Source organism: Cryptomeria japonica, chromosome 2, assembly GCF_030272615.1.
Source record: "Cryptomeria japonica chromosome 2, Sugi_1.0, whole genome shotgun sequence".
Taxonomy (NCBI): domain Eukaryota; kingdom Viridiplantae; phylum Streptophyta; class Pinopsida; order Cupressales; family Cupressaceae; genus Cryptomeria; species Cryptomeria japonica.
In genome coordinates, this window is record NC_081406.1 from 3,364,635 (window position 1) to 3,376,523 (window position 11,889).

The 11,889-nt window shown below is 36.5% G+C and overlaps 2 protein-coding genes across 3 annotated transcripts; both read left to right on the plus strand.

The window, feature by feature from the left end:
* Nucleotides 1–1,112: 1,112 nt before the first annotated feature.
* On the plus strand, nt 1,113–6,621 carry LOC131052313 (probable LRR receptor-like serine/threonine-protein kinase At3g47570). Of its 2 annotated transcripts, XR_009359205.1 has the most exons (3): nt 1,113–4,122; nt 4,231–4,895; nt 6,282–6,621. XR_009359205.1 is itself a non-coding variant. In XM_057986942.2 (2 exons), exons 1-2 carry the CDS (start codon nt 3,018–3,020, stop codon nt 4,668–4,670), a joined length of 1,545 nt encoding a protein of 514 aa, XP_057842925.2. In that variant the 5' UTR covers nt 1,113–3,017; the 3' UTR covers nt 4,671–4,914. The 2 variants fall into 2 exon arrangements, 1 of the variants encoding a protein (XP_057842925.2); XM_057986942.2 differs by lacking the exon at nt 6,282–6,621 and having other exon boundaries at nt 4,231–4,914.
* LOC131873705 (LRR receptor-like serine/threonine-protein kinase EFR) lies at nt 1,393–2,316 on the plus strand. Its single transcript, XM_059216889.1, has one exon. The coding sequence runs from the start codon at nt 1,393–1,395 to the stop codon at nt 2,314–2,316; it is 924 nt and encodes a 307-aa protein (XP_059072872.1).
* Nucleotides 6,622–11,889: the final 5,268 nt, after the last annotated feature.

Consider the following 11,889-nt stretch of genomic DNA (forward strand, 5'->3'; position numbering starts at 1 on the left):
TTTTTTTAATCATTAAAATCATACGGAAAAAAATGAGTGGGTGCCATTATACACCTCTCAACGTAAAAATATTGGAGGCACTAATTATATTTGTAATTAATATTAAATTATTTTTATATTATAATTATTATTAAATCATTATTATATTATTATGTAACAATACACGTTGTGGGATCTGTTATGCACACAAGGTCTAGAAGTACACATTTCAAAGTGTCACTCGATACCTACTTAAAGATACCCCAATAACCATGCACTTAAACAGATAACTCGAATCAATAATTCATGGACAATATTCACCCAAATCAACAATTCTGTATGCCAGCTTGATTAAATATCTGCTGCACAAACTATATACCCCAATAACCATGCACTTAAACAGATCACTCGAATCAATAATTCATGGACAATATTCACCCAAATCAACAATTCCGTATGCCAGCTTGACTAAATATCTGCTGCACAAACTAGGGGAAAGGACCCAGTAGTTGAGCATGTTCCAATTGTTGTGAGGGTTGTTGATACCTTTTGTTCCAAAAATTGAACAAATAAAACCTATTGTTTGAAACAAAAAATATCAATTTTTGTTAAGAAATGTACCAACAGTTGTTAGGAAATGTACCAATAGTTGTTAAGAAATGTACTAATATTGTAAAAAGTAACCAATCAGGTGATGCCACATCGGCTGCACAACTATTGGGGTCTCTTTTGCACGCCTATTGGTCTCACTTTTTTGGGGGGCTGTTTTGGACACCTTGGCAAAAAGCATGCTGATGTGGCATCATATTTGATGATGTGGCCCTGAAACCTTAGTTTTAAGCAAGGGACTTGCCAAGTAAGCTGCTGTAAAAAAATCGGAGTGATTCGAAATTTCCAAGTAGGATTTTGAGAAGCGTGAAGTTAGGGTGCACGACTACTGGGTCCTTTCCCCTATATTGGCTGTCTGTTTCGCGCATGTTGCCTGTTTGGAATTCGTCCTCCTAATGGAATTGGATGCCACCTCTACTGATGGTATTTGTTGTACAATCATCACCCAAATCAATAATTCATGTACAATATTCACCCAAATCAACAAATTCCGTATGCCAGCTTGATTAAATATCTGCTGCACCGTCAAGCACGCAACGTGTTACAAACTATATTGGCTGTCTGTTTCGCCCATGTTGCCTGTTTGGAATTCGTCCTCCTAATGGAATTGGATGCCACCTCTACTGATGGTATTTGTTGTACAATCACCCAAACAACTTTCCCACTTTGTGGACCGAACTACCTATCTGATCTCTTCTGGTTGATTGTAATAAGGCACTGCAATGCATATTCAACTTTACTTAAGCCCATATAGCCTAGTAGCAATTTACTCATTGGATGGTGTCTTCTCATTTTAGCTGGAAAATGGGTGCAATAATACCGTCTCCATTTCTCTTCATTCTTCTTGTCATTCTTATTATTCCTTGGGTTGTTGAGTCGGTCCATTCTTTGCATCCCCACAAAAACAATGCTTCAGATGAGCAGGCTCTTTTGGCATTCAGGACTGCAATCAAATATGATCAAGAAAATTCATTCGTGACATGGGCACCCAACATCTCATTCTGCAAGTGGAAAGGCGTTACATGCTCTGTCCGCAGACAGAGAGTATCCTCTCTGAGTCTTACTGGCGTGGGTTTGGTAGGTACCATCTCCCCTTTCCTCGGCAATCTTTCATTTCTTAGTATTCTTGACCTTTCTAATAATAACCTTGACGGCCACGTCCCCAATCAATTGCATAGCCTTTCTCGCTTAAGGTATCTTCATTTACATAAAAACCGCCTGGAAGGTTCAATTCCCCCTACCCTTAGTGCCTGCCACAACTTAATGGACCTTAATATCTGGGATAACCATCTGACTGGAAATATTCCACCCGACTTTGGGTTTCTCTTCAATTTAAACTCCATCCAGCTTAGCCGAAACAACTTGACGGGAATCATTCCCAACTCCTTGGGCAACATATCCTCTTTGAACTATTTAGATTTGAGCGAAAATAAGCTTGAGGGCCATATTCCTCAGGAAATGGGTAGGCTTTCCCTACTGAATCTGGTGGATTTGGGCGGGAACCGCCTTACTGGAGAAATTCCTTCTTCCTTGTCAAACTGCACTAATCTAGAGGCATTGGCTCTAACAGACAATCACTTATCTGGAGAGATACCAGGGGAGTTTTGCTCCAAGAATACCCTTCTGAAACAATTATATTTAGCTGGTAACAGACTTAGTGGTGAAATTCCTGCTACACTATTAATTGTTCACAATTCCAAATACTCAGCTTGGAGAACAACCAGCTGAGTGGAACGGTGCCCTTTGAGCTGGGAAAGTTGCGTAAACTCACTCTCCTTTCCTTGTGGGCTAATCAGTTTGTCAGCGGCAGCAATACAAACTTGCCCTTTCTCACTTCTCTTACTAATTGTTCTGTTCTCCGAGTCCTGCAATTGAGTAAGAATAATCTGGCAGGAACCCTACCTTCTTCTGTAGGACAACTTTCTACAAAACTTGAAATATTATACTTCGATTTCAACAATATAGAAGGAAAAATCCCCCCCCAGATTGGAAACCTCACTAATTTATCTGTATTATCATTGCATCAGAATCTTTTAACAGGTGTTGTTCCTTCCACTGTTGGTATGCTTCAAAGGCTAGAGAAATTGCAGTTGAGTAATAACAATTTACAAGGAAACATTCCAATGGAGATCAGTCAGCTAAAAAGCCTAGGGTTTCTAGCTTTTTATGAAAATAAATTTGAGGGAAACATTCCTGCGTCTCTTGACCACCTCCAGCAGATGAGATACCTATATCTTGATCACAACCAGTTAACAGGCACTATTCCTTTAAGTCTAGGCAAATGAACCAGGTTGGAAGACCTTGACCTTTCAGACAATAGGCTCCGTGGACATGTGCCTCCTCAAGTGGCGGGGCTGCAAAATATCGCTTTCTATTGGGACCTCTCAAATAATTTATTGGAAGGCCCTTTGCCTTTAGAACTCGGCGAGATGGAGAAGGTTCAAGGTATAGATATTTCGGCAAATCAATTAACAGGTAATATTCCAAGTACAATAGGGAGCTGTATAGCGATTCAATATTTGAATCTCTCCTTTAATAAAATCAATGGTTCAATTCCAGAATCCCTTGGAAAACTTCTAAATCTCCAAGATATAGATCTCTCTTTCAACAATTTGTTAGGGAAAATACCAATGTCTTTGGGTAAACTTGGAGCGCTTCAACATCTGAATTTTTCTACAAACAAGTTGGAAGGAGAAGTCCCAAAAGATGGTGTTTTCAAAAAGCATGGTGCAATATCATTGATTGGAAATGTTGGCCTTTGCGGACCTTGGGTAAAGTTGCCAGTGTGCCCTACTCCCAAACCCCAAGCTCAAAGTCAAAGGCATCTCAAAAGGATACTTATACCTATTGGGGCCGCAGTATTTGTTACATGGTGTGTATTGATGGGATTCTTATGGAGATGCTATTGCAAGAGACGCCCATTGATCTCACAACTCTTTGAATTGGGCCCTCAGAGAATTTCATTTCCAGATCTTCTTACCGCAAGCGATGGGTTTAATGAGGCCAACTTGATAGGAGTTGGTAGTTCTGGAAAAGTGTATAAAGGAGTTTTGAAGGATGGGGCAATGGTTGCTATCAAAGTTTTTGACCTGCAGGATGAAGATGCACTTAAGATTTTTGATAGAGAGTGCGAAGTTTTGAGAAGAGTTCGGCATAGAAACCTGGTCAGAGTCATAACCTCTTATTCAGATCCAGACTGCAAAGCACTAATATTTCCTCTAATGCCAAATGGGAACCTAGATAACCTTTTATATCCTCCAAGTGAACACAGTTCTCAAGGACAATTGTGTAGCTTGGATTTTATTCTTAGATTGAGAATATTGATGGACATTGCACAAGGAATGGAATACCTCCATCACCATTGTTTTGTGCAAGTCATCCATTGTGATTTAAAGCCCAGTAATGTCCTTCTTGGTGAGGATATGACAGCTTATTTAACAGACTTTGGTATTTCGAGATTGTATCCTAGAAACTATGGGGATTCACTCACTTCAACAGGTACACTAAAAGGATCCATTGGATACATTGCCCCAGGTATCACTTTAAACTTCAAATGGCTAGCATAAATGCCATTTTTTTTTCATGGGTTTCTTTTGAAAACTTGCAAATGTGAAATCTTATGATAAGTTGCTTTGAATGCAGAATATGGAACGAGCGGAGTTGTTACTACAAAAGGAGATGTCTACAGCTATGGAATAGTGTTACTGGAGATGCTGACAGGAAAGAAGCCAACAAATAGCATGTTTGTAGAAGGAATGATCTTGCCAAATTGGGTGAGTAGAAGTTTTCCAGACACAATAGAAGAAGTCATTGATAGCCATTTGCTGAGTGCTGCTGTGAACAGTGAGGAAGGGAAGGTACTCAACTGTCTCAGACAGCTCATATGTATCGGTTTGCTTTGCACAAAAGATTTCCCTGAAGAACGACCGAGTATGATTGACATTGTCAGAATACTGGGAAATATCAGAGATACTTTTCTTGGAATTGCTTCAACTCCAACACTCCAGTCAGATTTCTCGCATCTTCTTGGTAGCACAAGTGGTCCTCACAAAAGTGATGAAAGCCAAAGTTCCTCATACTGAAATAGAAAAGCCTCAAATATTGTATCATCTTCACTTATTTCACACATCTGGATGATGTTTGTGTGTTGGGCATGGTTGACATCTCTGAGGAAGTTGTTCGTGAGGTTTCTGCTCTGTTAAGGTGTAACAAGATTATGATTCTCCTCCGGTGAAATTCAGACTCATGCTGTCAAGTTTGTTCTCCCTGGAGGACTGACAAAGCATGCTGTTTCAGAAGGAAATAAGGTTGTTACTATGTTTTCTACTCTGCTGGTTGAGGTTGTGTTACTGGTTCTAAGAATTTTTGTTATATGGATTAGTTGGTTTGTTTAGGTAGACGTTAGCCTTATCAAAGCCATAACTTTAGATTTTTTTATTAGACAATGTTTGTTTGTAGACTTTCAAGCAACACTGCTAGTCCTAAGTGTGCTCTGAAAGTACACTTCTGGTTAATGTTTGACTGGAATCTCCTTGTGTTAAGTAAGTCCAGACTGTTCCTCTGCAATTTATTCCATTAAGTACACTTAGCTGTTTCCTCAGGTAATGCAAAGCACGTACTCTTTATGGTTTATAATGTTTCTAAAACATAAGTGCTTATTTATAAAAATTCTTATTAGTACTTGCCGTTAGGCAATACTATTGTAATGAAAATTCGTTTGTCATGTTTAAATGGTTATTAAATAAAATTATTTAGACCAATGAAAACAAAATATTTTCTTTTCTTTAATTTTTTTTAATTTTATATATAGTATAGATGCATGTTTTTTAACTTTATAATTTATAAAAATTATTTTACTTGTAAATGATTGGCTAATATTCTTTTGGCTCTTATAGCCGGGTTTTTCGGAAGCATACTCCGTGGAAGGTATGAGTATTTAATCTCACCTTAAGCTTCTTTGTATTGATTTTTAGCTTGTTTTGTATCACACCGTTTTCATTGTTATACAGGGTTTTTGGGATAATCTATATTATTTTGGGGAAAGTTCCACTTTTCTCGATGCCACTCCTCCTTGTTAAGCTTTGCTGTTTGCTTTGTTGTCTGCCATGCATAATCTTTTCCCTTGACCATCTTCTAATTATCGGAAGCAACATAATCTCATTTCCTGGAAGCAGCATTATAGCTCTCATTATAGCTATTATTTTGCGGGCAGTTCCGTTTTTCTGGATGCCACTCCTGACCATTGCATGCATAATCTGTTTGCCTCATAATCTGAATTTTATTTTACTATTTAAACTGCTTATTGGAATCGTATTTCATTCAGAAAGCTTCATCGATCTTATGCAGGGAATACAAAATGTAAGCCTTATAGTAGCAAAATGTAAGCCTTATAATAGCACACAAAGTTTTAATTTACAACTCTCATCTTAATCGACTTAATCTGATTCAAACACCAAGGCGAAGTTAATATTTAATTGTGCCAATGCCAGATGTTTGAGTCCGCAGTAAACTTGCGAAAACTTTAGCTTTGCTACCTCACATAGGGACACAGGATAAGTAAAATGTTGAGATCGATGAGAAAATTACTTGGTGGGGTTAGATATTTCTCCAGGTAGGTTGAATCATTTATCCTGGGAACTCTCTGCTAAGTGTGAGGGATCTACTGCTAATTCGTTTTTCAACCATTTATGCAGGGAAAATAATTGGAAGGATTTGAAGTGGTTCGAGGCCAATAGAGCTCCTTTAACGCCCGTAAGCTTCTTGGAAAGAGCAGGCAGTGTGTACAGGGATGGAGCTTCCATTATCCATGGCTCTGCTCGCTTCACTTGGGCCCAAACGCTTGACCGGTGCATCAGGCTTGCTTCCGCCCTTACCTCTCTCCATGTCAAGCCCGGAGACGTTGTAAGATTATCCACTGAAAATTTAATACATTGTCTTTATTTGTATCTAGAAATAGTAATTTTTAACCGGCCGAATCGTCATTTTCATAAACTTAAGTGCTAGTAGGGATTGAAGTCTCCGAGGAAATAGGACCGCCTTTGATACAGAATTCTGAATTTTTTCCTTTTTAAAAATTAGTGTCTATTTTGCATTTTTGTACTAGGTTATTGGGAAAGGTAAGCCATAATCCTGGAACTCCAGGGATCTGTGACATAAACTTTTTAGTATTGTTCAACTAGAAAGCATATGTCGTTTATGCACAGCTACCAGTAAACAGGATCAGGATGAGTTGTTGTAAAGAAATCAACAGTGTCAGAATTTTTGGTCAATGTTTGGGGTCTCACTCGTAAACCATCAGCAAAATGAAATAAAACAGTTAAAAGGAATTGGCAATTGGGATTGCAGATGCCATTATTTAAAAACACTGTTGTGACATTTTGGGGCCGAGTCTATGGTGGGGTAGTGGTACGAAGCCCTAGTACAGTTATAGATGCATTGGGGTCAATGTGGGGACACATTATTTTAATATATATGGTACTGGCATACTGAACTAGACTGAAGTATATTAAAAATATGGTACATGGGCACTCAGTGGGAATGTGGGGGCAGGGCACCATCATTTCAGAAAATAGGACACATCACTGGGTGCAGGCTGTGGACAATGTTTATCCAATATGATTCAATATTAATTATTAATTCAATTTAAATAACTAAGGTTAAATAAACATTTAGCATTCTGGATACCTCACATTTCCTGGGGTAAGATGCAAATTAAGGGAAAGGATTTAGTAGAATTTGTAAAATTAAGTATAAGCAGTGGTTCTGTTTTATGTTTTGCGGGTCAGTTCATGTTATTGTTTTTTTTTTTTTTTTTTTGCTTATTTTAGCATTATTTGTTGATTCTGAGAGGTGATCTTGTATCCCCTACTTTTTTTTTAAATAGTGTACTTCATATTTAATAATAGAAATGACTATTATTCATAAAAAAATTATATAAAAATAATTAAAGATTACATAAGATCAAGTATTATTTATAAATTAAATGTTTACAGTTTTCATAATTCACAGATAAAATTTCAAAATATAAGGAATAAACAGTTAATTGTCAAAAATGTTTCTGAATTTGACTGCATAGATTTTTTACTTCATCTCTTTATTCTAATGATAGATCATGAAGAATAATCTGAAACATTGATGAAAAAACCTACACAACAAAATTCAGAAATATTTCAAACTAAAAACTGTGAAAATTTCATTTCTTGTGAGTCAATTTCCAAACTAAGAACTGTGAAAATTTCATTTCTTTTAAGTCAATTTCCAGGTCTAATACGAGGTTATTCAAGAATAGAAACCAAGATTGATATGTCATTGTTTGCAAAGTTATTATTAAATAGCATATAATATATTAGTGTACAGATGCAAAAATGAGGGCACATAACAGGGTTGATGATTTTGTGTTTCTGAGCGCAGTTCCACCAAGTTCCATTTAACAGGTTTGATGATTTTGAGATTCTGAGCTCAGTTGCTCATAACAGGGTTTGATGATTTTGAGATTCTGAACTCAGTTAACCCCATGCTTCAGGGCAGGGCGCCTCGACAGTCCGGCACAGACAGAGATGAAGTGGCTTGACCTGGCAAACAACATTTTGCTAACCTGCTTAGCCTGGGCCTTGCATATGCCTAACCTGCTTAGCCTGGGCCTTGCATAAACTTTTGGCATATAGACTAGGACAATCCGTGTGATAGAACTCGTGACTTGGCACTTGTGGATATAGGTCCCTATTCCAGAAAGAACAAACCATGGAACTGGTTTTAACAAGCTATCCATTATCCTGTTATTTATTAACACACTTTGCATGGAACGTTGGCTGAGATTCCAAGAATTCTCAGGGTTATTGCATTAATAATGTCCCATTTTTGAGTTTTGAAGTTAAATTGGATAGTGATTCTGTTGCTCTTTGGTACTTTTGTCCTCGATGACAAGAAAGTAAAAAAAAGGAAGCTGTGTTGGTTAAGTTTCACATTTTTTAATAAGCATGTGATTATTGATTTAAAATGTTTTTCTCATGGGCCAGTCTAGTGACACGGACACATTGTTTTGATGACGTGTTATATGCTTAAAGCATCTTACTCTCGAGCCATGCTGGTGACACGGATAAGTGAATAGTTCTGATTTTGCATTAATTTAATGACATCTTTGATTTAATCTGTCTACGGACTAAAGGGCATATTCCTCAGAATACTCTTTGTGTCGGACAGGTTAAAAGTTTTTGGAAAACGGTTTTGTGTTTCATTTTGTTTTCGAACTTGTTTGGAGTCCGTCACAAACCCTAACGCCATGAGAGACGCAGCCGCCGCTGTAGCTAAGGAGCTCGAATCAGGTTGTTCAGTTAAAAAGAATGAAGCAAAAATGGTCTTAACCGGGAGCTTAATGGTTTGCTGGTTAGTTTGTTTTCAGTTATCAATAAGGTTGCGTTTCACAGGTATTATTCTTGATCATATGATTAAAAGATTCAGATTTTGTTTCGAATCAGGTTTTTCAGTTATGCAAAATGAAAATAAGGAAAATGTTCATGCTTTACTTTTGTTTTTCATGATTGGGAAATCAAGTATCTTCAGTTTTTTTCCGTTGCACAGTTAAAAACGGTTATTGGTTTTTCAGTTTGCAATTCTTGTAAGGTTTTGGTAACCCTATACGAGGGGTTATTCTAGAAGAACATTTGGTGTTTTGTTTGGATATAAAACAGTTATATACAGAACAGTTTTATATGAGGAAAACTGCGAGAGGAGTGTGAATAAAGTAAAAGACATAGCATTTGTTAAAAAGAAAAGAAGTGCTGTAGTTTACCAGAGATAGTCGAGGGTTTTGAGAATCAATACTCTGTTTTGTTGCAGAGTACATGAGGCTTTATTGTTTAAAACTATTTTGTTCAGAGATTGAATTTTTTCTCTCTGATAGTGTTGATTTCATTTAAATTATGATTCAAATCCTTGAAGAATATTGTTGCAAAATTTTTTGAAAGAATCATCTGTACAGACTGGAAAAATATTCTCGCTCCAATCCCTGATGGTTTTGTGACTGCAAGATTTAAGTGCATGCATAAAATCACCAGTGGCTGTAGCTCGAGTTGAAATGTTTATTGGATAAGAAGAGGGGTTGGTGCTCCTTGAGGCCTTGTGGTTTCTAAAACTTGTGAACTGAGTTGGTGCTCTTTGAATTAATATAAGGGATCTTACCGAGTGGTTTTTCTACCCCAGGAGGGTTTTCCACTCATGAAAACTATGGAGTTATGTGCATTGTCTTGTCTCATTTTGTTTTACTAGTTAATGCTCTGATACGTCATATCTTTAGCTCTCTTTATTTCATACTCTGTTTTGTTGAGTTTATGTAATGAAATCTTTGAAGTACTCATTTAGATGTTTCATGTTTGTGTAAAAGATTCAATACCTTTCTTGTTTTTGAAAAGTCTGAATCAGGTGTTTCAATTGGTTCTATTGTATATTTCATGCTTCATTAAAGTATTTCATCAAGGTGTTAAGTCTCAGTCATCTGTGCATATTGTGAATTAAAATTGTCAAGTTCATAAAAGTATTTCTTGTTAAAATTTGTAACACTATGATTCACCCCCCCCCTCTCAGAGTGTTTCCACTTCCAACAAGTGGTATCAGAGCATAGGGTCCCTCATATAGGTCTGTCCTAGGGATTGTTCCTGGTCACTTGGAAGTTTTTTTTTATGGCTCAAACTCAGGAAGGTGCTTCACTTTCAAGAGCTCCTCTTTTTGATGGAACTGATTATGTGTTCTGGAAGATTAGGATGGAAACTTATCTCATTTCAGTTGATCTTAATGTGTGGAATATTGTGACCACAAAATATACAGTTCCTTCCATTATTCCTACTGATCCTGATGATAAAACCAAGTATGAGTTAAATGCCAGAGCTAAGCATGCTCTCTTATGTGGTCTCACTAAAGATGTTTTTGTTAAAGTCATGCATTGTTCTTCTGCTTATGATATTTGGAAAAAACTTGAAACCATTTATCAAGGGGATGCTAAGGTTAAGGAGTCTAAAATTCTTACACTCAAAAATCAGTTTGAATCTTTAAGAATGAAAGAAGATGAAACAGTAGCAAGCTATTTTCTTAGAGTTGATGAAATAGTAAATTCGAGAAAGGGTCTTGGTGAAGAGGTTGAAGAAAAGGAAGTTGTCAATAAAGTGATTAGAATCTTGTTACCCAAGTTTGAAACTAAGGTTTCAACCTTAGAAGAAAAGAAAAGTTTTTCTACCATGACACTTGATAACCTACAAAGCATTCTTACTGCCTATGAGATGAGGATAGGTAATAATCCTTCTTCTTCAAAAGAAATAGCTTTTAAAGTAGAAAAGAAAGAAGAACTTGATAGTGAATCTGAACTTTCAGATGCTATAGAAGCTCTTTTTGTTAGAAAACTAAAAAAGAAATATAAGGGCAAATTACCTTTTAAGTGCTTTAATTGTGGCAAAGCTGGACACTTTGCTGCTCAATGTCCTCTAAGTGATCAAAACAGTGAAGAGGAAAAACCAGAAAAATTTGACAAAAAGAAAATGTGGAATCCTAAAAGGAGATTTAATACCTTCAAGAAAAAGAAGAGTCTTTTTACTAAAGAAGACTCTGGAAATGAATCAGATGATTCACCTTGTGAAGGTGATGAAACTCTATTTATGGCAGAATTAGAAGATGTAACTAGCAAACAAAATGAATTTGAAGATTTAGATCAAGGAGAAATTGATCTTGAAGGAGAATTGCTTTGTGCTTTAAAAGAAATAAAGAGGTTAAAGAAACTTGTAGCTTCACATGAAAATTCAAATCAGATTTTACAAGTCGAGTTGAATGATGCAAATTTAGTGACTTCAAACTTGAAGTCCCTTCTTGAAGAAAGAGAAAAGAAAATTGAAACATTAGAACAATAGTCCACAAAACTTCAAAAACAATTTGAACAGTATGAAAGTACAATACATCTAAATGATATCTTGAGCAAGCAAAAGTTGCATAAAGATTTGGCTGGTTTAGGGTTTGATAAAGCTGAGTCATCAAGACAGAACACTAAGCCTGCAACTAGAAAATCATTTCAGACTTATAACAGAACAAAACCTTTTAGGTTTGGCTTTTTTTATGGATACTGTTTCTATTGCAATAGGTTTGGTCATAAGGTTAATACTTGCAGATTTTTGCAACAAAGATCTCCTCTGTTTGGTTACAATCAAGGATATGATTTTTCAAACACAGTAAAGTGTAATAAGTGTAACACTTTTGGGCATACTACTATACAGTGCAAAACAAAGGCAAGCCCTAATAAAATATGGAAACCTAAGTTTGTATCTG

Excerpts from the sequence above, each read along its gene's own strand:
- LOC131873705 (XM_059216889.1), top strand. The coding sequence starts at position 1,393 with ATGGGTGCAATAATACCGTCTCCATTTCTCTTCATTCTTCTTGTCATT.
- LOC131052313 (XM_057986942.2), top strand. The coding sequence starts at position 3,018 with ATGGAGAAGGTTCAAGGTATAGATATTTCGGCAAATCAATTAACAGGT. Across the intron at positions 4,123-4,230 it reads CATTGGATACATTGCCCCAG|AATATGGAACGAGCGGAGTT; the intron begins GTATCACTTTAA and ends CTTTGAATGCAG.